This window comes from Urocitellus parryii, chromosome 2 (assembly GCF_045843805.1).
Source record: "Urocitellus parryii isolate mUroPar1 chromosome 2, mUroPar1.hap1, whole genome shotgun sequence".
Lineage (NCBI taxonomy): Eukaryota > Metazoa > Chordata > Mammalia > Rodentia > Sciuridae > Urocitellus > Urocitellus parryii.
This window is the reverse complement of record NC_135532.1, coordinates 96,428,939-96,454,122: the sequence shown is the minus strand read 5'-3', so window position 1 is coordinate 96,454,122 and position 25,184 is coordinate 96,428,939. Positions and strand designations below refer to the sequence as shown.

The 25,184-nt window shown below is 39.8% G+C and overlaps 1 protein-coding gene across 1 annotated transcript in view; it reads left to right on the top strand.

Annotated features, from left to right (window-relative positions):
* The window catches only part of Cpne4 (copine 4), a 345,688-nt gene that overhangs the window by 211,605 nt on the left and 108,899 nt on the right, over positions 1–25,184 (top strand). Inside the window, exons 6-7 of the mRNA XM_077793585.1 lie at positions 6,673–6,756; positions 9,806–9,895. Of these exons, the coding sequence (XP_077649711.1) occupies positions 6,673–6,756; positions 9,806–9,895 (174 nt within the window). The remainder of the gene's footprint in view (positions 1–6,672; positions 6,757–9,805; positions 9,896–25,184) is intronic.

Below are 25,184 nucleotides of genomic sequence, written 5' to 3'. Positions count from 1 at the left end.
AGTTTAATCAGATTTCTCCCCGAAGCTATTTTTCCCTTTCAACCCACATTATTAAACAGATCAAAGATTTCAGAGAGGTCTTCAAAGTAAGGCTCTCCCCAAATTGAGAAGCAGTTAATGAGAAGGGGAAGGAACTGTAATTAAAACAGGACAGTCTCATTACACAAAGACTTATTTCCAGATGCCACAGGTCAGATGTGCACAGGAAAATAGGATTTAACCCCATTGTTAGGGATATCCTAAGGAAAAGGAGAGGGAAGAAAAGTGACATTTATTAAGTGTCTGTGTTTGCCAAGTTCAGGGTTAAGAGCTTTACATACATTGTCTTATTTAGTCATTTGCACAACTGCTACGTAACAAGTATTATTAACACTTTTGCAGGAGAGGGAAGATTTTTCAAAGACAAAATAATTTGCCTAAGGTCGTTCCATATGTTTTTCTAGATCCTCTGAGAGGCAGACACTAAGACAGAATTCAATATGCAAGGGTTTTATTGGTAGAAATGCCCGTGTAAGGTACATACAGAGACAGGTAGGGAAAACCAACAGACCACGATCAAAGTCTGATGCTGAATGGAGGAAAGAGGAAGTAAAGTGCAGGTGGAAGTCTCCCAGGACACCAGGCAGACTGAGGAAGTTTCAGCAAGGCTGTCAGGAAATCCTAGAGCCACAGTCAGCTACTCCCAGGAAGAGGCTTCCCTTAACACCCATTGTGCACACCCTTACTGGCTGGGAGCTGCCGTAGGAATCTGGCCCACAGTGCAAGTGCAGGGGTGGATTTCAGAGCTCCGCAGCCTGTAACCTGAGACAGTTACATTCCCTAGAGTTGGAGGTCTGCAAGGCACATTTTCATGGCTTTGCTAGTTAGTGGTGAAACTGAAGATCCGATCCCATGTCAGTCTAATCTCCATCTATACTCATTCTAATGCAACTTCTACCGAAGCACAGGCCACGTTAGTCTCACACACACACACACACACACACACACACACACACACATACTGCACAACTTAAGGTGCAGCGTCCACACCCTAAAGACAGGTGGAGGTGTCCTTCCCAACCTCACCATGTGATATCTATGATTTCCCACCAAATATATGTCCTTAAGTCAAAAACCACATCACATCAATTAACGTATTCTCATAGATCTCCATTTTCCTAGAGTATAACTAGACAATTGGGGAGTTGGGGATGCCGTATACTTTCTCAATGACTGACAGCAATGTCTCCAGCAACTGTTTAAAGTCTTCAGCAGCAGCTTACATGTTGGCATATCACATTCACCTTCCACCTAAAAGATGTATTCAGCCCAATTATGCATTCGCGGGTTCACTCTTATACGTTGGTTGATTTATTTATTCACTCGTTCATCAGTCATTCATTGGCTAAACTGTGTTAGGAGTTTATTATGCACAAAGTACTGGGGGAAATGCACACTAAAAAAAGGCGTGTCACTCTCCCACCCCAACCTGGAATTCATCATCTAAGTAAAACATAAATTTAAAAAAACAAATAAAAATGTTACTGCCATATTAGGATATGACCATTGATGTATAATCAGGGTATTCTGGGAAGGGTAATGGGTTCTGTCTGAGGACATCAGAAAAGATTTTACCCTTATGACCTAACCACATTTTGATATTTTTAATGTCCTGAGTAGACTGTGAAATCTTTCCAAACTGCTGTCTTTGGGCATTTGCATGAGCTAGGTGCTGAGGCCCGTAGAAAGCATGGTGAGTTGGGAGTGAGCTTTGAACTTTCACCCACTTTCAACTACTGTGTTCCTTCTCCTCCATCATCTACCTACATTTCAGAAGAGATCTCAAAACGGATCTGCAGTGTCTACCCCGGTGCCATTATAAGCTATAGGGTCAGTAGGTGACAGTTTACAGCTACTCACTTAATGGCTTATAATGGTTTCTGTCCACTTAGCAGTCTCTTAAGTACCTCTAATTTGTCCTCTAACTGATTTACATTATAGTACAAGGGGACTTGGGAGTTTGGAAGGGACCCATTGTGTTTTTTAGTTCCTTTTAGTCAAATGAATACTTGCTCATGGGACTAAATGAGCCCTCCATAGCACTTCATATGGTTCTAAGTGGCCATTCCCACCACGAATAGCACTTATCATCCAGAGCCCTGGTCACTGCTGATCCTCAAGGACCCAGTGCTGTAGAACCCAGATCCTTTGACATGTAACTGTGTCTTGTCCAGATTCCTCAGTATTCCAGAGAACCAAGTAGGGGTACTATGGTGCAGTTTGGATTGAAAGGTGAACAGCCTCAGGTTGAAAGAGGTCAAAGAACGGAGGAGTAGGAGGACACCATAAAGATGATCTCACACAACCTCTGCAAGGAAACAGAGGCTCAGTGAGGTCTGATGATTTACCCAAGGATGCACAGCAAACCATCCAAAGGCTCAGTGCCTTCCATTAACAACTGTTTTATAGTATATGTTGGTTACAAGTAAGTCACTTTAATTCCTGATTAAAGTGACCTAGAGTTGTTATTTAGAAGCTACAAATATCTGAATGTATGCTTGATATTTTTTTCCTATTTTTTATTTGTTCAATTTATTTATACATGACAGTAGAATGCACTTTGACGCGTTGTACATAAATGGAGTATAACTTCTCATTCTTCTGGTTGTACATGATATAGAATCACAGCAGTCATGTAGTCATATATGCACTTAGGGTAACAATGTCTGGTTCATTCTACTATCTTTCCTACCCTCATACCCCCTCCCCTCCCTTCACTGCCTTCTGCCTAATCCAAAATAACTCTATTCTTCCCTAGTGCCCTCCCCGTATTATGAATTAGCGTCCACATATCAGAGAAAACATTTAGCCTTTGTTTTTTGGGGGGATTGGCTTATTTCACTTAGCATGATATTTTCCAGCGCCATCCATTTACCTGAAAATGCCATAATTTCACTCTTCTTTATGGCTGAGTAATATTCCATTGTGTATATATACAACATTTTCTTTATCCACTCATCTGTTGAAGAGCATCTAGGTTGGTTCCATAATTCATAATATTGTGAATTGAGCTGCTATAAATGCTGAGTTATCTGAAGCCCAGATCCATCAGATACACTTGATATATTTTCTAATATTTTTTAGTTGTCAATGGACCTTTATTTTTTTGTTTTTGTTGTTTATATGTGGTGCTAAGGATGGAACCCAGTGCCTCACACATGCTAGGCAAGCACTCTACCACTGAGCCACAACAGCTATACTAGATATTTTTGAGCCGATATTTTTGAGTTGCTTTACAGGAATCAGATACCTCCTTAATAGTAATCATCCTGGTATTTATATAGTTCTTTACCAACTATTTTCATGCATTCAGTCTTCTGTTGATAATAATCATAGAAGCCAAAGTTTTTGAGTGCTTAGCATGTGCCATGCCCTGGTCGCACAGCATCATCTTTTCTTCTCTCACCCTGCCAAGGTAAAGGGTGATACTCCTTCTATTCATGGCTGGGAAACTGAACTTGGGGAAGTTAAATATTTTGCCTAAGGCCAGCCAGCTTACATGTGGGGAGCTGGGATGTTAAAGCATTGGTAAAGCCAGTGTGCTGCATATTAGATTTTCGGTTATTGGAAGAAAGAAACTATATCTGATCTCGTGTGTGTGTGTGTGTGTGTGTGTGTCTTATATGGTGCCCTCCTGACAACTACATACTAACCCTAAATAGTAATTTTAAAATAATGTGAAATAAAACAGAGTGCTTCAATACACTACCAAGTAAAAGAAAAGCACTATTAAATTATACATATGGTATAGTTACAGATACATGTATATATTTAAAAGGAAGAGAGAAAATAAAATTATGCCTAGATTCTAGAAAAAGATTTACAAAAATACCTATTGGTATTTGTGGAATTATGAGTGGGGTTATGGGTTAAGTTTTTCCTTCTTTCTGTCTTTATCATCTCTCTACATGTTACAATTTTAAATTTTAAAAAAATGGTAACAAATGTTTAATTTATCAATAACGAGGGAAAAGTAAAATAATTGATCAAGTTCTTCTGTTGGGGTCAGCAGTTTTGAAGTATAATTAATAAACACATCCCCAGAGAGGAACCAACAGTCTATTCATGGAGACAAAACTACTACAGAGGGAGCCCGGGGCACAGCGGAACAGAGTGTGGCCCACAGCCACTAGAGAGGGGAGAGAAGAGGAAAGTTCCAGTTTTTTAGGATGAGTGAGAAACAAATAGGCCTGAGGGGCAAATGTCTTGGCAAATGCAAAGAAATCAGCTGGGAGTGTGTCTGGGAGAGAAATGGGCTGTTTCGGGGAGGAGACTAGGTTTATGGAGCAGGCCCGTAATGGATGCAGCCATTGTGGGTTCTTGAGAGGAGAAAGGCTCTGGTCATCTGGTACTTCCAGAAGTAGGACTGAAGGATGTAACTAGGTACTGTGCAGCGTGGTGTTCAGTTCCTGTTGGGTAAAGAGGAAAGCAAAAGAGAAGATAGTAATCCCCACCTCCCATCTCTTCTCTTTCTGGGATACCCTACAAAGTCTCTAGGCTCATATTCTCCTCCTTCAGAGCCAATCATTGTTTTCCTGTTTAGACTCCTTCAGTGGCTTCCTGTCCCCAGCTCCTTCTAGACAGGGTCTTAGACTGCAGTCGAGTTAAGGGACTCAGTGTATCCCTCTCCATGTTTACATTTCCACTCGGGCTGTTCTCTCTCTAAAATATCTTCCTCACAACCATCTTCTGCAGCCAAAATTCATCATCTCTCTTCTCTTCTACAAAGATTTCCTGCTCGTTGACTCATTCATTATAAGCCCTGGGTTGGGTTGATTCGAATACTTGTTTTACCACCAAACTGGATGGTATGGGCAGGACTGAGAGCAGGGTCCAGCTCTCCTTATATCTTAACATCAAGCACAAAAGCTTTATGGTTAGTGTACAGCTGCAGATGTTTTGCTGATCTCAAGACTAGGATGGCTGGTAAAGACATCAATTGTGAGGAAATGTTTAGAAGAAGAGCCCTCCCCCCCCCCCAAAAAAAAAACAGCACAAGAGGAAATAATGTATTTAGCTTATTAACTTTTAGGGATAAAAGATGACAGTTAAGACAAATATTGACATAGTTCTGTTTTGTTTCAGTTTAGATTTCTAAAAAAAAAAAAATCTCACCTGGTGAAATATATAAGAGTATGATAAATAAGGCTGTTGCACAAATAGCTTCCTGTCCTATATCACATACTTGTGTCATGCATTCATATGTTTATGTATTCATTCATTCAACCAATAAACGCCATGTACTGCTAAAATCTAAATGCTATGGGAGATGCTGAGGAAGTAATAGAAATATAAAGCAAAGTAAGACCTAATTCCTCTGCTCTCAAAATGTGTAACCTATTTGGTAAGGAATAAATTTACAAGAAGGAACGGATGTAGATAGGTTCTGCCTGCAATTAAGAAGCACCTATTTGTTTTACATCACTCTCCCACTGAAAGCAACTTTATGCATTAGAAAAGATACAAGAGGCATCTGTTTGAGAGTCGCAAGGCTGTCAGGATTTGAGGGGCCAAGATTCTGGGGGAGAGGAGAAAGCCATCAAGGTGATTCAGACAGTCTGTACAGACTTTCCATCCAAGGATGATTCCTAAAGCACCGTGGATTTAGAGCCTGGGAAGTCACCAGAAAATAGCTACTAAGAAACAGAGAAATTGAGCACAGGTTTCGATGGCTTCCTGGGGCTGAGAAAGAATAACTGAAATTTTAGGGCAACTAAGAGACTCTTCAGAGAAGGCAAGAGCTCAACCGTCTTGAGTGGATTATCCTCTCCAGACATTCACTAATTAGCAAATAAAAGCATGGAGAGAAATTGAACAAAAACTTAGAGCCAGGAGACAGTGGAGATAAGAGAAGACCAGGAAGTCTCACAACTAAAACCAGCACGGAGGACTTTATCAAAGAGGAATAGCTCTCACAAACATTCAGGCTTTCCGTTAGAGGACTCTAAGGACCACACCTAAGGAGAAAAGGAATCAGAAATAGATTGGGCCTTTTATTAAAGACTTCTGAAGAAATCCAACTTCTGAATAGCTTAATCCCAATTGGATTTAAGGGACTCCCCCCACCCATTCCAACTGCTTGCTAGAAACTAAAGACTCATCTAAAACCTTTATAATTTTTCTCACATAGTGTGTGTTTAATCAAAAAACAAGCATATCCAAAACCAGATAATAGAAACAGACTCACAGGTGATCCAGATATTGTCGTCATCAGATGTAGACTTCATGATAACTCTAATGAATGTGTTCCAAACAACAAATACACAGCTTCTCAGGGAACTGGGGTTTGAACTGATCTTTGAAGATTACTTTGGATTTCAACCAAGTACTTATTTCACGAAGGACTTGGAGTTCAGTTGCAGCTTATTCTAGGCAGGGGTGGATCACACATAAGGATAAAGAACAAAGCAAGAAAAGATGTTGTGCACTGTCTCAGGGCAAGGAGAGGAGAGCGTGGGTGGAACAGGAGCAGGATTCAGGAAGAGATGACTAGTTGTCCTCCATTCCCTCCATTCCACATGTGGGCAATAGAAAAATCAGAAGAGGGGCCCAGGTGGTTAATCTTCCTAATGGGTCAGGGATGGATTAAATGCAGAGGAAAAAAATCATTTTGTTTCTATTTCTCTGTTTTAGGATTTCTTCAGTAAGTCTGACCCATTCCTGGAAATTTTTCGCATGAATGACGATGCCACTCAGCAGCTTGTGCACCGAACTGAGGTAAGAAGAGTCATCTCCAGCTACGCCAGTTTGTCTCCTAAGATAATAAATTGACCTGTTTGAGGGACACCTCCTATGTCTTACTGTCTGTACATAGGCACTGCCCTCAAGATGTCTCTGCCTTTTTAGCTTAGTTTCTTTATTCTCAATCTATATGTTCAGTGAGAAGAGCTCTATCGCCCCACTTTTCCATTGTTGATCTTGAACAGAGACAGCCAGCAACTTATTAATAAAATATGAAAACTAGCTAACATTTAATGAAGATAACTAGGTACCAAGCATCCGATTAAGTGATTTGCATGCATTATTTTACTTGCTTTTCATGATAATCCCTTGATGGAATTATTATTATCTCCCCCACTTTACAGTTAAACAAACTGAAGTTTGGGGAGACTTTGTTATTTTTCTAGGTCTCACAGTGAGCAAGGGGCAAAGCTAAGGTTTACACTGAGGTTGTTCAGCTCTAAGCTTCGCTGCAATTTCAGAAGTCAACCTGCTTCTTCAGGAAAAGTATATACACTGGACTGATTGATATCAGACCTGTCATATGAATAACTGCCCTGTCCCAAGAGCCAGTTGGTCAACTATATTCCTTCTCCCACCCTCCCTCCTCTTTCTGCAAAAATAACCCTAAAGCTCATCCCTCCCTAGCCTAACCCCTGCTACCCACCATCTCATACACACAGGCAGTAACCAATCCTGATCTCAATTTGTTGCTTTTTACTTGTAAGTTCTGCAGTGCAATTCTAAGAAGGAAATGGAATAGGATATTGGAATAATTGTGGTGAAGGACTTGGAGCTCAGACAAGATCCTGTTGTGTGTATATACCAGTGGCAGGGTCAAGAAAGAAGAGATCCCATGATCTTCATGGGATGATGGTGGCAGTACCGTATTCTCACCACCCCATGCCTTAAATCCAACTCTATTTTCCTAAAGTAACAGATTTGCAGGTGTTGTTGGGGGCTCGGGAGGATTTTCCTGTTGTTCTTAGGAGACAAAAATTAAATAATCTTGGATGGGCTAATTATGGATATCATCAGTCACATCATTAGCATCTTGTAAAATATATTTAATGAAAGAATGAATAAATGAGTGGAGTTAAATAAAAATAATCTGTCCACTCCATGCTGTAGAACAATGAGATTCTCTGGAACTTAACCCCTGGAGAATAGACTAAAGTATAGCTCACACAGTTGTTGTCCCAAGTAGTTCTTCATCACCACCACCACCAGTTAGAGTCTCCTTCATATATAAAGACTCCTTTAGTGACGTACACCTTGGGGAGAAATAAACTTTGGACAAAGTCAGTAGTGGAATTTATTCATTTGTGCTTTTGTTCTAGTTAGTGAACAGGGGCTTCAACCAACCAGGGAGAAAGTATGGGTGTAACATATTATTGAATTTCTCTCACAAGATCTTCCTTTCTTCTGCTCCTGATAGCAGTCCTGTTCTCATTATTTATATGAGTAAATTCTCCTATCCCCAAGAATCTCTAGAACTTCCCCCACTTACCTTAAGAGTCAGGATTCGTAGAGTCTCATGGGAAATTTTGATTTCTTATGAGACTCTATGAATTTGTAGAGCCTTTCTATGGGTCAAACAACATAATATTGACCTTTCCTCTTGTTTACTCAGTAGATACAAAATAAATGCCAGGAAATACTATTCTCTTGGGGGAAAGTACACATGTGTGCAGGTAGGCACATGTGTACACAAGCACATGCACAAATAGATTTTAAACTTTAGATGGAATATCTAGTTGAAATTTTGATTTGCTAAACGAATTTTTTTCAAAACTGCTGCAATGAGACATTTTCATTTTAGCATTTTTATTAAAAAAAAAAAAGGTGAGAAATTGAAATGAACCCAAACAATCTTACCTAATTTTTCCTTCTTACTATCACTTTGATCATCCTCAGTGTATCCAAAGACAAGACAAAGTCACACAGGAACGTTCTTTCTCTAACACATTAAAATAAATTTAATAATGAGCCCATGATATAATCAATAATTCATATTATATTAGGGAATCCAGTTTAGAAAAACGGAAGCACTTAGAAAATAATTATGTTATGTAAATAGAGAATTATTTATTTTAGACACTAAGACTTCCACTAACAAAAAAGTTCATAGGAAGAAAAATCAATGGGACGATTTCATTTGACTTCATCTGTATATCCCCTAGCACAGCAGCTCTCAAACTTTATGCATCAGAATCACCTAGGAGACCCATCTAGGAGAGTGCAAGTAGGACTGGGTGGAGCCCAGACTTTTCTGGCTTTAGTCCCCATGTGATATAGCACCTGGTCTGGGAACCCCGCCCCAGAGTAGACAATACAGAGCAGGCCCTTTTGCATGCTGAACCAAACTGAATTGTTCGTATCACCATGATGGTAGGATACAACTTTGTTTTTATGAGCTCTTGGGCAGGATTTGGCCAAGTTCATGATTAATTTTAAAATAATTTTACTATGTTATAGACTTTGTAATCTGAAGAGCTGCCTGGTTGTGCCTTTCCAGTACATTCTAGTTGAGATGGTCATGAGCTATGTCAGAATGTTCCTAGAATTTTTCTTCTAGAAACTTCTCTTACAATCTGACATGACTCAAACATCGTCCAGTTCTTTAGCAGTAGACTTGTCCTGCACACCCTTCACCTTTACCAAGTCTTTACCTCTGCTGACACCAAGAGAAAGAACTGTATGCTACAGTCCTATAGAATAGGGGGCCCTTTATCAATGGTCAGAAGCAGCCTTGCTTCCTTAATTACAGTCCTTTTGATATGGAAGGGATCATCCTCAGTATCTAAATGCTGGATGACATGATTGTCATGATTCATGAAACAGCCAGGCCAGTGACCAGAGGAGTGCTGCCCAAAATGACCTGCTTAAAAGGTTCACTACTCCAAGTTTCCCTGAAGGCACCTGTGCCAGACAGTTGTTCTTTTCATAAGCCTCACAGTGGTTTCTCCAGCAGTTTTTTTATGTTGAAATGTAAAAATGTCACTCATGTTCTCCCCTCCTTCACCATGCCTCTCTGTTTTCCCAGGTTGTGATGAATAACTTAAGCCCAGCCTGGAAATCATTCAAAGTATCAGTAAACTCTCTATGCAGTGGAGATCCAGATCGCCGGCTGAAGGTCAGAAATCTATCCAAGAAATGTGAATTTTAAAATAATAACCTTCCTCTTTCTCCTCATAGAAATGTTAACAAACCCCCAAATTTCTAAGTCATTCATTCAATGCTTCCACCTTCGGGCATCTTAATGGAAGAAAGAGAGAGTATTTCTTCTGTTAAAGTCACTGAAGCTTATACAATGAACTAATAGAATAAATCCTAGTTGTGGTACATTGAGAGATAAAAACCTGTGGCTTCTCAGAAATAAAACTGTGACAATAACTTCTGGCTATAATTGGGAATTATGAAAAAAAATATTTCCATAACATGCTACTCCACAATTTAGTGGTTTAAAATAAAGTCATTTGTTTAGCTTATGATTCTGTGCTTTGGCAAATTAAACTGAACTGATCTAAGTGGTTCTCAGGTGGTTCTCGCTTGGAGTCTCTGAGGCATTTGCTACCCATGAGCAGGCTGGCTCTACTTCTAAAGGTTGGCTGGTTGTCATCTGAAATGACTGGTGGATGGGGCCATATACCTCTCATCATTCTTCAGGCTAGCTTGGACTTATAATGTCCCACAGTTGATACTATCGGTTCAGGATGATTAAGTAACTCACTGGAGACTGGTGCCTATGAACCAGAAAGACCAGTTGATTAATGCTCAGTGCCAAACATGACTATCAAGCAGATTTGGCAGTCAATCGGCTTCACCAGGCATTTTGTTGTGGGTGAACCATAGGGAAGACAGTTGTCAGAAGGTGACGACACTTAGAGCCCAAAGCCCAGCCAAGGATGCTAGATAATTGAGACTATCAATGACTTCATATTCTGAAAGCCAGGGCATCTACCTCCACTATGGGAATCATGGTCCATCAGGCAGAGTAAACATTCATGTTGGCCTTTAAGGGCACCTGTTCCCAAGAAAGGGTGAGATGATTGCCTTTGTAACTTTACATTCTCCTCACTCCTTTCACCCCATCAGACCTTGTTCTGATGGATAAAGTTCTTTTGATTTGTCCACGTTTCCGTCAGGTTAGAATCTCATCTGGTTTGGTCAGTCCTCGCCTCTTTGAGGTGACTTTATATGTCTTTGTTTGAACCCATTGTGTGTGAACCTCTTCTGGGTTGAACTCTCAGTGGACATATTGACTTCCGTCTTCCCGAGGAGCAAGTCCATTCTATCTGATGTCTCCTGTCGGAGCCAAGGTAGCTCAAGACTCAACTCCTGCTGAAAACTGTTTCCTTTCAAAAAATCAGAATTCCTGGCTATTGGGGTTTCGGGTGGAAGTTCCTATGCAAGATGGCCGAGAGCTACAGCTTCAGGCATGGCATGGAAATTATCACCCGTGATCTGTGCAGCACTGTCCCATTCCTCCGTTAGCCACAGATCAGTTTTGTCATGGGGAGTTATTAAATGGATAAAGGTTTTCTGTATCTGAATGAATAAAAATATAAAAGGAGTGCTTGGCAGCCTTTTGAATATGCTAATGTCTCTATCCGGAACAAGGGACAATAAAGATCATGGATGGATAAGTGGGACAATGAGCAGATAAGCAGAGAGACAGAAAGAGCAGAAAGGCATAAATAAAGAATGAGAGAGGAAGAACGAAAGGGAGGAATGGAAGGAAACAAAAGAGAAGGAAGGATCGATCAGAGTTTCTCAACAGCTACACTATTGACATTTTGGATTTTGCTGTTCAGGGTTGTCCTGTGTGTTGGATATGTTTAGCAGCATCCCTGGCTACTAGATGCCAGTAGTATTTTACCCCCAGACACATACACAGACACTCTGGCAAATACCCCCTTTCTCTGTCAGTTTGACAACCAAAAGTGTATTCAGACATTACTAAATAAATGTTCTCCAGAGGGTAAAATCATTTTCAATTAAGAACCACTGGCATAGACCAATGGCTTTCTAATTTATGATGCATCCAAATTACTTGGAGGACTTTCTAAAATACTTTGCTTCACCTCCCCCCGCCCCCCGGTTTCTAACTCAAGAGGCCCACTGTGGACCTGAGAATCTGCATTTCTGACAAGTTCCCAGGTCGTGCTAATACTGCTGGTCTAGGAGCACCCTTTGAGAAACCCTGGAGTAAACTTTTGCTCCTTTCATTACAACCCATCCATTGCCTAAGGCCCACATACCTCTCTATGTCCCCAGTGATAATTAGTTCTTTCCAGTTTGCTCCTTGAGGGTAGACTCGAGTTTGTGCACAACATATCCAGGCGTCTAGCACCGTGCTTGGTCCAAGTCAATATCCAGTAGCTTTTTCTGCAATTAATGTATGGAGGATCAGGAGAGGCAGAGAGAGGTCAATGGGGCTCTTCTGAGGAGGAGACACCCATAATCATGGGTATACTGGTGTTTACTAAGCCACAAAGCTATATTGTCACTCACCTGCTCAAAATAAACACCTTTTCCACAAGACAAAATACACTCCCATATAACCCTTTATTTGTATTTATTGATTATTTTGTTACAAAGACAACAGTGAAATTCTCCTAAGGCCTTCTCCAAAATGAAGTGGTACATACTGTCAGGCAGCACTCTGTCTATGGGTGTATCATTCTCCTGCAACGTCTTCCACCCCCCAAAAATCAGAAAGTGAATTTTTTTAACATTTATTTTTTAGTTTTAGGTGGACACAATATCTTTATTTTATTTTTTTAATGTGGTGCTGAGGATCAAACCCAGTGCCTTATGCATGCTAGTCTGGTGCTCCACCTCTGAGCCACAACCCCAGCCCAGACACAAAATTTCTTAAAAACCCTCTGTCAAGGTAGATGGTAAAGCTTAGCAAAATTCTAACAATTAGGCTTTTGTTCCAACAAGGCTTGGTATCTTTAAAAATTTCCATTCATTCAAGATACACACGAACACCCAGTTTAAAGAACTTTTTGTTGTAATCTCATAGTGTACTTCTCTTTTATGGGAAAACAAAAAACAATATCCAAATAACTTTTTCCAAAATTGATCTTTAACTTATTTATTAAGGAAACACTTAAACACACATGAAAGTAGGAAGATAGTATGATGCCACCTCTCCTATCACACACTGCAGCAGCTCTGAATCAGGGCCAGTTTTATGTCACCTGCTCCCCTCAGAGGTCACTTCCCCATCTCTCTCTCCACCACTGGATCATTTTGGAACAAGTCTCACCTGGAAGTGCTTCAGTACATATTGCTAAAGGATAAAGAATCTCTCTATAAACATAGCCTCAAAACCATTATCATGCCTGAAAATATTAAATATACATCCTTAAATTCTGCCATTATTTAGATTTGCCCAACTCTCTTATTTATTAAATAATTGGTTTTATTTGTTTTTCTTTTTTCTTTTTTGTTTTTTATCTTTAAAATACATAACATTTATATTTAAAAATTAAACACTCAAAAAGATCCTTGAGTTCTCTTGACATAAACCTAATATAAGTGTTTAATAGTTTCTTTGCTTTAAGGAATGAATTTTTGAAATTCATGAATTATGAATCTTTAAAAAAAGTAAGAAAACATGTTTCCAAACACAGAAAACCAGAATGTTTATAACAAATATATAGCTTTATAATTCATAAGCATCCTAGAATATACATGTATTCTAAATCCTGCATCCAAGGTCCAATATTCAACTGTCAGTAAGCCTGGCTACCAAAATCCAGCAACTGTCTCGAACAAATGACACTGAAAACTATTCAATAGTTACCTACCAGAACTTAGCAGTGAGAAAGAAAACAGGGGGGAAAAAATGAACTGCAAGAAACAATAGTAGTAAGAAGTTAATGAGTTTTCTAAGTCTCCATACTAGAAAGTGTTTCAACTCTTGCATTGTTGTTGTTGGTTTTTTTGTTTTGTTTTGGTACCAGGGATTGAACTCAGGAGCACTTGACCACTGAGCCACATCCCTAGCCTATTTTGTATTTTATTTAGAGACAGGGTCTCACTGAATTGCTTAGCACCTCGCTGTTGCTGAGGCTGCCTTTGACCTCGCAATCCTCCTGCCTCAGCCTCCTGAGCTGCTGGGATTACAGACGTGCTCCAACATGCCTGGCTCAACTCTTGCATTTTTACTTGTTTGTGATTTAAGTTCTGAAACAAAGCTCCTGGAGTTTTTGTGACCTAACAATAGATATTTGGTATTGACACTGATCCTGTAACCCAATGAACTCTACTAGATGGGGAGAAAAATTTGGAATTATCCAATATTGTGGACACCATATTGGATAATTTGAAGCTAAAGAAACCTTATTTCTGTTAGCAATCTGAAGACTCAAGCATTACTATGAGGACCTTGACTAATACAGTTTTGATAATGTGACTTACATTAGATACTTCTGTTTGTTTTTTTGTTTGTTTTAAATTAGGATTTAAACAAGATCCTGTCACTGAATCTGAATGAAATGTCTCTGAAGTCTTTTTTTAGTTGGTTCATTGTCTGTCCCTCTTTTAATTTTTTTCCCTGCAGTTTTGTTAATGAAGAAACCATGTTGGTTTGTCCTGTAGCATTTCTCACAATCTCTGTTTCCTAAAAATGGCAGTTGAAACTTGATCAGATTCAGGGTCTGTCTTCTGGCAAGAGTGCCTTTAGTATTATTAAGAATTCATAGGTTTATTTTTTTTCACATGAGTGTTTCAATCTATTTCAGTTATTATTTCTCTGAATTATTGAATTGTTCCTTATTTGACCAATGAAAACCCCTTTAAGTTGACCCTTGAGTTCTCTTGACATAAACCTAATATAAGTGTTTAATAGTTTCTTTGCTTTAAGGAATGAATTTTTGAAATTCATGAATTATGAAATTTTGCAATTTTCTCCATAGCATATATCTTTCTACAGATACTGACTCATGTTTTAATGTATCTTGAAATAATTCCTCCCCATAGGTCATATTCTGGCCCACAGAACTGTCAGATTCATTTCTTTCATTTTGTTTTTCCTTTAGGGGCAATTTTTCTTCAATTTAAATTTTTTATAATTATAAAACATATGGTAATGTGGTTCCAATGTCAAAACTACAAAACAAAGCATATTTAGGAAAGTTATCTTCCATTTCTGATCCCTGCCATCTTCTATCCCTTTTCTTGTTGGTAATCATCTTATAGTGCATTTTAATACTTGGTAAAACTAGTCCCTTTCACTTCTGTGTTCCTTGTCTTCTAAGCATTTCTTGGATATTTGACCTGTTTCTTATATCTATTTAGCTTTATAAAAATCTTATCTAGAAAAAAAAAGACCTGATGATATTTTTATATGGATTGCATTAAATTGGTAAAATAGGCAGAATTTGCTATTTTTATACTGTCTTTCTACCCCAAACATAGTGTGTCTTTCCATTTGTCTAAGTGTCCTTTTGCATGTCACAAGAATGCTTGATGTCTCTCTCTTACAGGTTTAGAACATTTATGTTTAAGCTTATGGCTGGTTATTTAATTGTTTATTTATTTGTTCTTCTACTATAAAAGGAATCTTCCATTAGACCCTCTAACTAACTATTGTTTGCTTACATAAAGGCCATCGAGTTTTGTTTTCTTAAACTGCTCTTTCATCAAGTTCTCTTATTGTTTATCATAATTTTTGTATTAACTTGGGGCTCTTTTCAAATATACAATCACATTATCTGAAAATAGAGATAGTTTTTTTTTTCCCCTACTTACTTATCTCTTGTGGCTGTAGTTATTCCTCTTCTCTAATCACGTGGGCGAGTACACCCAATAGCATGTTAAGCAGTTGTAGAGATAGAGGGCATCTTTGTCTTATTTGCCAATGAAGTATAAAATCCTATGATAACAGAGAATAGTTTTATAAAGTAATTCTGAAGGTGTCAGAGTTCATGGTTTTCTCATCCATGTCTACCGAGCCTGACATTCCTTCAATTAGATATAGACACACTTAAATACCTTAAACTTTCAGAGAGGATTCTCATTTGTTATGGCAACCCTGTAAACAAATCACCCCAGGCAAAATGTCTTCTAAAACTTTATAAATAGATTTAGTGTTACATTTAATGTTAACAATCTAATGAAATTACATATTAGAGTTAATGTCCAAGTTAATAAAGTGTTTATCAAAATCATGATTTCATTTACTTCTAACCACACTGTGAGGGTAAGTTTAATTATCTTCATTTTACAGATTAGGAAACTGGGACTTAAAAACCCACATTGTCAAAAAATCCAGATTTAATGCTCTTTTATCAGGTTGTGCCACATTAATTTTGTTATATTTCATTTTCTAGAAAATAATATCATCCTGATAAGCATATCCTATAACTCTTTCAGCCAAAATGTTTTATTTACTATCATATTAACACTTAACAGAGAAAAATTGTCTATATGTAACATAATTCAGAAAGCCCAAGACACTATTAATTATCTGATGAAACTAAAGGAAAAAGTGCTATCAATAAAATGAACATAATGCTTTCTTATCAATGTATGCTTCATAAGAAAGCTGTACCTCTTAGACTGAATGAAATATGGTCTTAATCATTTCCTTGATTTGATCAACACATTGTTAAGAATAAGTACATATTTTTAGGATGCAGTGCTGACATTTAGAATAGATTCTTCCAGACTGGGGTGGGGGTTCTTATAGAAGAGAAGGTGGGAGGGCACCATTAGTAAGCATTGATTCGTTCCCTAATTGTGCCCAGTACTGGGGGGGAAATTTCTGCCAGAACACTATATAAGACCCTGAGACCATTTCATCACATATATTACATATCCTCCTCTAACATGCAAACCACATAGGTAACTTGCTGACTCCCCTATACAGAGTCCACCTGGCATCCTCTGTGGAGGGTTGATGGAAGCCAGGTACCTTGAAGAGGGAACTAAGATGGCAGGGAACAGTTGCTTCTGTGTCCACTCACTCCTATTCCTCATGCAGGGGAGAGACCCCCATTATTAACTGAAGTTATGGTGGAGTGGGCACAAATAAGACACCACCAGGCAGAAGGAAGTAGCAGAACGGAAGGAGAAGCAGCTACCTACAGCCAAATAGAAGCAAGTATAACCCAGAAGCTAATAAACGGGCAAGAGGAGACACCAATACAAGTTAGCAATCAACAAATGACATTTTCACTCACCATTTATCTTGCTTATCCTCCTGCCCTCCCTCTTGGGCTGCCATACCTGACTGGCTTAAAACAGCCATTTGCATGAGTTGCCTTCTGACACTCCCAAAGTTGGACACCTGGCCAATCAGAAAAGGGCCCTATTGAATCAGAACCCCAAACCAGTGACCCTGGCATCCTCTTCTTAACTACTCATATAAACAAGCCTGGTGCAAGCTGTTTGCATGCATTGAGCAATACTGTTCTCTTACTGATTCTGCAGACCTAACCAACTTGCTGCTGGTACTTTCCTTAAGTAGTTTAGCATCTTTTTTTTTTTTCTTTTTGTGGCCACCTACTGCAAAGTTAAGTGTGTGTGTGTGTGTGTGTGTGTGTGTGTGTGCGCACACACACACACACACACACACACACACACATGCTCTGTTCTTGCCCTAATATAAAATCCTAGCCTTTCTCCTTTAATTACATCCAGCTCTCCATGTCTTTCCCTTCCTAGGTGTGACCAAGCCCTCTTGAAATGAAATCATATTTTCTCCACAAATGCATGGTTTTTGGTTTGGACTCTCTAAACCAGACTGACACACAACTGCCAAGTGGATTTGACTCCTCAATGTGTTCTTAGAGTTTGCCTTGGACCTTGTCCTCGTTACTCCCAGCCCCATATGATTCTTAACTCCTGGATCCCTATGTGCCTATAATCTTGTCTCTGATCACTTAGACTTAATTGCTATGTCCGTTTCCTTCCTCTTTTGTGCTGATTTTCTCTGACAAACCTTCTGGTTCTTTCTGTTTGAAAAGGAAGAAACCCCATCCCAGTTCCAACCCCCAGATCTCAATCCCTGACAGCAACCTCAGTTCAACCCCATCGTCCCCCAGATTCATAGAAGGGGCTTCCATCATTAGATAACCCTTAGGTTATTTCAACAATTGCCGATTCTTGGTGCAAAATACGGACAGTTGGAATTGAGGAGTCCATTACCAACTATTTCTGGTATTACTCGAAACACCTGTAATAGAGAACTTTCCATTCTCCGACAATTGAAAGCAATTTTACTTTCCTCTCTGCTACCTTATAATTGTGACGGGGGAAATTGGATGGTTTATGGTCTTCTTAAGTTTTCTTGAGATCTATTGAAATTCAAGGGCTTTCTTTTCAATTTTCTGGAATCAAGGGCTGCCTGTCCATAGTTCACTCTGCTTAAATGTGCAGGAATTTACAAGCGGATTGCAGACTCAGCAGAGTGTCTGTCTATTGGGTCAACCGTGGCACAGGAATTCTTGACTCCACTTAAGTAAATGGCACCCCGGAGTCCAGCAGGCCGCCTCTCCTGAAATCTGGGTTCAATATTGCCGAGTGGAAGAGCAGACCAACTTAAAGAATGTTCAATCATGCAGGAACCAAGGAGGCTTCTGAACCGAGAGGAAAAACTACACATTCTCTTCGTTTTAATAATTCTTTCTTTTTCATTAATATTATCTCCTTATTTTACAAGAATTCAAATTTTAGAAAATTGCTTAGGATTACACAGCTAAGTTAGCACAGTCAGACTTTAAACCCAGGACTCTCATGCTTCATTGTCTCTGCTCTGAACTATATTTACTGAGCTTTTACCAGGTATCAGGAACTGGGCAAGGCCACTTTGCTTAAATTTCCTCATTGAACCATATAATTATTGTAAATTAAACCATTCTGCTGTTGGAAAAAAAAAAGAAAAGAGCCCTCTGTAATAGAAGTTTGTTTGTGGCTTATATAACAAGCCAAGGCAAAATTTCCAAATCAATGCCTGCCTCTCCTTTATGAAGCAATTCAAGAACCCAGCTTGCTTTTATCTTCTGTCTCATCCATAGCTTAGGGTCTCATTTTGATTTACATCCTACAGGCCCAAGGGAGCAATATGGGGGAGGGCCTCTCAAGAAGTTTTAGCTGCAAACAGCTTTGGCATTGCTGCCTGTATTCCAGGGAGGAGAAATCAGTCACAAAGCCACATAGCTGCAAGTGGAACTGGGGCATTTAGTCTATTTGTATGCCCAGAAAGGAAAACCAAAACAAAACAGATTTGAGGAACATGGAAAGTTCTGGTAATAGGTATGGTAATGTTTCCACACACTGTTGAACACATTGAATGCCACAGAGCTGTACACAAGAATGGCTAAAATGGTAAATTCTATGTTCTGTACTTTTTTACCACCATAAAAAGTAAATAAATAAAAATCTTCTTCCTGTTAATATGACTTCAAAACTCCTCTTGTGAAGCTACCTGTCGTTGACCTAAAGGAATGTATGACTTCTGTCTCAGTCTGGTGGCCATATGTCTGATGGCTCCTGCTCTCTCAGTAACCTAGGATAGGGGTACGGCAGCTCCTGAGAGATTACTTCTGATTCTCAGTTCCCTGGTTTCAGAAATCCTTGTGGGCAGAGGGACAGGTCTTCTTGGACCCATCGTTATGACCAAAGAGCATAGTAGAGGTAGCTCTTTGGACAAACTATTTTATTGTGAAATTTGTCTACAATCATGTTGTGTTTTTGAGAGTCAAGACAGAGTCTGCCTGTCAGTCTTGGGTAGTTAGTTAGTTAGTGCCCTGGGGAACTCTCTAGATGAAAGTAGAAATGAGAGTCCTCTTATTTAGATGGTTATTTCCCCTGTAGAGAGAACATGCATCCTAACAAATCTCCATAGTTGTGACTGGAAGCAGTTTCCTCACATTATTTAACCTAGTTGTGGCCCAATTCTGCACTGGAAATTGATAGGTAACTAGATATTGGGAAGATGCTTCAGGAAAATTGGGGGGGTTGGATGAAGTTGTTTAATGATAAATGGGAGGAATATCCTGAGTAGAAATTTTTGAAAAATCCCCTAATACAGCTTTGTAGAGTAACTCAAACTAGTAGGACTCAGAGCTTTATTCAAATGATGTCCCAAACTGGTGACACTGGCTATGTGGTTGATCTTAATTTACTTATTAACTTTTTTTTTTTTTTGCTTTCTTGTGTTTACGTGAACTACTTCAATATTTTTAACACTGAAACTATAAACATTGCCTCAAGACCTTGATTTTTATTTCTGCACTTTTGAAAAGTTTTTTTTTTTAACCTAGCCTTATCAATAGGAAGATTTTTTAACAAACTGGGTTGGCTTCTCAAGAGGCCTTTGCATTGAGTTGACTTTTGCAGAGCATGCAGCTTCCCTCCCGCAATTTTAAACATTACACAGGAATGTCCTTGAAAAAATAAATCCCCATCTGCAGCCATTCTGAACACCTCTTTCTGCAAAGTATTTATTTTCAATAACATCATCAAATAAAACATGAAGACAGTTTTCTCAGCTCCTCAAAGCTGAACATGAGAAGCTCAGCTTTTAAAAACAGAGAGTCCTTGAAGCCAGAAGAAATGACCCTTTCTTTGGTGGCTGGGAGAACAGCCTCGAGGCCTTCCTCAGGAGCTGGAGAAGGTATCAGCATCTCCTCAGGAGAACCCCATCTGTCTGCAAAGTGCCTCTAGAAAGGGCTTCCAGAAAGGGGTTACCAAAGGCCAGGGTTTTGTTTGTGTGAAGTCCATGGAACAAATGTCAAGGAGGAGCAAGTTGACTTCTTAGGAAATCATTTGCTTTTTGAGACTATATGAATTACCTTCTTCTATGTCACCTTGACCTTGCCACAAAAGAGCAGAAATGTTTTTTTGGACAATCTTCAATAAAGGGAAGACAGTGTGAGGCTCACCCCCACCTCTGCCCCACACTGTTTGAAGGCTGGAAAGTGAGAGATAGAGAGATGCCATCTCCAGTGGCCTGCAGGGCTGCTCATGCTGGATGAGTCCAGTCTCTAGCTTCTTACCCATACAGGAACTCAGCTCTGTCCATCAACCAAACATGATGGGACCTGAAAGAATCGATTCATGCAAGAAGCAGGGGCCCAAGTCAGGAAGCCAATACACTTCACATTGATTTGACAAAAACTATGATCCTCATGCTTCATACCATGAAGCCCTTCCTGTATCTGGATACTAATGAAGTAGAATTAGCAACCAAAACATTACCTGGGTGAGCGTGGGCATTTCAGGGCAAGGGCCTCTGAGGAGCCTCAAGAGATTCCACTCGGGTCAGCAGTTTTGAGTCAGGATCTCAAAAGTCTGGAGAGTCAGATTAGGCTCATAAGATATTTTCTTTTAAAAATGCAGAAAATTCTAGGACTTCATGGATTCATTGAAGCTAATTGTGGACTCTAGACTCCCGAGTTGTGCTGTGGTTAGTCTTGTCGCAGTATGACTCTCAAAAAGTTAAAAAGCATGACTCTCACTGAGCTACCAAATGAGCATGTGTCAAAAATTTTATCCGACTCATTAGCTACTTAGAAAACCAATGAGATGATAAAACTGTTCTCCAAGAGCATTCAGTCTATGTAGTCTTTTCTTCTTTTAAATAGGACTAAGATTTCTAGATACAAACCTGGTTCCTGTCCTTCAAGGCAACAAACTATAAACTTCAGGGTTATCTTTGCTATCAGACAAAAACCATTACATTATATACCCATATACATACACAAACATATAGTTTAACATGTATGATATTACAGAGTCTGAGATTTTAGTTAATAAATGGCAAATAGCAGAACAAAGCAATGTTACACTCTAGCAGGAAAATACATCATCACTGGGAGGGCCTGTGAAACACAACTTCAGTGTGGCATTAAAGGACTTGCAGTTTTACTCGTGCAATGAATTCCAGGTTTTGGATAATTTTCTTAGCAGGCTCAAGTAGCCCACTCAGTTCACATTTCTAGTTGCTGCTAGAAGTTCCTATCCCTATACCTTCTCCCTATCTCTGCAAAGTTGGCAAATTCTTACCCTTCAGATTGTCAGCTCAAAACTCAGCCACTCAGAGATGTCTTCCCAAAGTTCATTCATGCTTACATTTCTCCAGTTCTTCTCCAAGTTACCACCCTCTTAATCTCCCTCATAGCGCTTACCATCATCTTCAAATCATCTTGTTTGTTTGCTTACATGTTTATGGTTTGTCTCCTCTTCTGAAATACAAGTTATGGTTTGTCTCCTCTTCTGAAATATGAGTTCCTTATATTCTGAAATATAAGTTCCAAGGTCCAAGGGAAAGAAATTACCCTATCTAATTCACCTGTACATCTTTAGCTCCTACAGTGCTTGTTATATACGTTATAGCTTCTTAATAAATAACTGTTGAGAGGATGGATGGATGGATGGATGGATTGATGGATGGATGGATGAATATGTGCAGATGCCTACAGTTAAATCAGTCAGATCTTATGAAAGACATCCTACCAGGTTTTGGTAATTTGGACCCCCTAGAAAAATATCCCTCTCTTCTATTTATTCTTACCCTTGCATATAATGATCTACTCATTAGGTTAATATTTCCATCACATCACTATTGGCTGGGACACCTTCTTTCATTTAAGGCAGGTCTAAATTAATCAGAGACTTTATTTTCCTCATTTCTGTGTTTTCTAATTAGCTTATTCAATTCCCATTGAGCCTCTTTCTCATCATATCCCCTCCTAACAGTTTTTTTTTTTTTATCTTTCCCTTCGGTCAAATTTTATTTCTCTCCACCAACCCCAGGTTACAATAAAGAAAGGAAAGAAGGGAAAAGTCTTGATGGGAAGAAGCCAACATGAAAAACAAAACAAAACAAACAAACAAACAAAAAAAACTCCTTTGGGAGTGAGGGGCCAGAAGGATAGTCACAAAAAGAAGAAACAGAATCTCGGCCATAACTGGCTTTCACAGCAGAGATTTCGGAGGACAAAGGGGACTACATTTTTTCTCAGAAAAGAAATGGGAGAGAAAGCAGCTGTGTGGACTTTCCAAATGTCAAGTTCCTCGCATTTCACTGGCACAAGTTCCTAGGTTGGTACTTGAATTCCTTTGAACAGTCTCCGAAAGAAGCAGGGACCAAGTCCAGGGCTAAGAATGATAAATCCCGGCTTACCTTTAAGCCATGAGATTTTTCAAAGGAATAAATCAGAAGAGGGAGGTAGGGGCAGGGTGGTAAGTGAGACAAACAGGATTCAATTAAGTCTCCAAGTGTGTGAGGAAAGAAAGGGCCATCCTCTTAGATTCTGATCCTCAGAACTTTTTCAGCAATTGACTTACATCCCCGCCCCCTTGCCTTTCCCTTGGCTATAAAATCTGTGCCCGGCATTGCTGTTGTTGACCACCCCATGCCTGATTGCACTGGCATTTAAAACACTTTATGACAGCTATCCCATGGAAGAATAAAAATCACTAAATGGACTTGTCAGGAAGCATTACCTCCAGCTCATTTCCCCTGCAAGACCAGCTGGCTCTCGCCATAAACTCTCTGATTACAGTTCCCTCAACCCTGCTACTCCCAATAATGAAAGTGACTCCCGAGGGCATTAAATGTGCCAAACCACAACACACATTGAGATAAGGTCCGCGCGTGATCGAGTACGGTCTTGTCCATTTCAGCAACATCAGAACCACCTGGAGGGCTTGTGGAAACACAGACTGCTGGATCCCATCCCTGGAGTCTATGACGCAATCGATCTAGGGGGAGGCCTGAGGATTGGCATTCCTAACATGTTCTCAGATGCTCCTGATGCTGCTGGTCCAGAGATCATGTTAGAGAATGACTACTAGAGAACTGGTCAAGAGACAACCTCCACAGCATGTTTCCTTCAGCGTACCCACCTCCACCTGAGCCTTTCTTTATGTCTGTGTCCACTCTTTCTTTCTTTCCAAAACCAACATTCATCTGCCCACTTCACTTCAGTCTCACATATCGTTCAAGGACCCTTCCCCAGCTAGTCATTGACAAATGTATTTTAAAGCTAGAAGGCAGCTTTGGAGTCATGTCTCCATTAGCACTCCTCAACCCCAACACTGGTGACATTTCCAGTTGAATAATTCTTTGCAATAGCTGGGGCCAAGGGTTGGGAACGGGCCTGTGCATCCTAGGACGATCAGTGACATCCCTGTGCAGGGTAGCACATTTAGTGAGCTTCTATCTACCTGTGGAGAGCAGCATCTCCCAGTTGTTACAACCAAAAATGTCTCCACATACTTCCAAGGGTCCCCAAGGGTGGAATTGTCCCTGGGTAAGAACCACTACTTTACTCAATTGGATCTTTAATCTCTTCCTCTTTGTTGGGAGTGAAGGGTTAAAATGCTTTATTGTCTCTTCCTGAATTTGGACTAAGAGGGAAAGAAAGGCACAATTCAGAAACATGGCTATCAAAATATCATGCTGTTGCTGCTAAAGCTGGCCCCTGATGCACAGGGGGCAGGGACAGGGTGATGTTGAACTGAAGTCCTTGAGTATGTGCTCTACTACTGAGCTACAGCTACAGCCCCATTACTTTTCCTACAAGAGACAGGGTTGCTGTGTTACCTCCTCACACTGGAGGTCCTCCTGCCTCAGCCTCCCCAGTAACTGGGATTATAGGTGTGTGCCACCGCAGCTGGCCTCCTTGCTGGGATATTTTTCTTAAGAGTGTTAAAAAGGCAACCCACCAGACTGAAACAAGAGTTTCCAGTAAGTTTCCTAAGACTTTTTTCAGCTGAGTAGTCCTCCAAATTCTTCTGATGTGTAAGTTACATCAACTTCTTAGAATATGTGTGTTGGCTTCAAAGTCGCCTTCCTAGGAGATCTGAACTAGGTTCTGGAAAGCAGGTGCAAAGGCCTAGAAATTTGTGATTAATAGGTTCCATGTGGTGGCATTTTAATATGTTGGGAAAGAGGCTTCAGGAAAGGACAAGAGATGACAAAACTTGTAAGGTGAAGAGAGCCTCACGGGTCATGCTAAGGAGCTTAGATTTTTATCCCAAGAGTAGCAGGATTCACTGATGGGTTCTATGCAGAAAAGTGATGGGATGATGTTGGAATCCTAGGGATTGATACTCTGCATGTTTCATGGAACTTGGATTGAATGAGAATATGACTGAGTGAAGTAAGAGATTCAGTTAGAAGTCATAGCAGTAAAGTAGCCAGGGATGACCAGAACTTGGTACCAGCTTGCCTGTTGTATAGAGAGAGAAAAAAAGAGGAAAGACTCAAGAATCAGACCTTGAGTCTTGGCTTGGTCACATGGATGGAAGATGGAACCATATCTCAAGATGAGACCACTGAAGGAGCAGGAGATTTGGGATGGGAAAGATGAGTTCAGTTTTGTACTTACTGAGTTTAAGGCACTCATGGACTATTCAGTGGGCACACTGGCCCAGGATTATGGCACATTCAG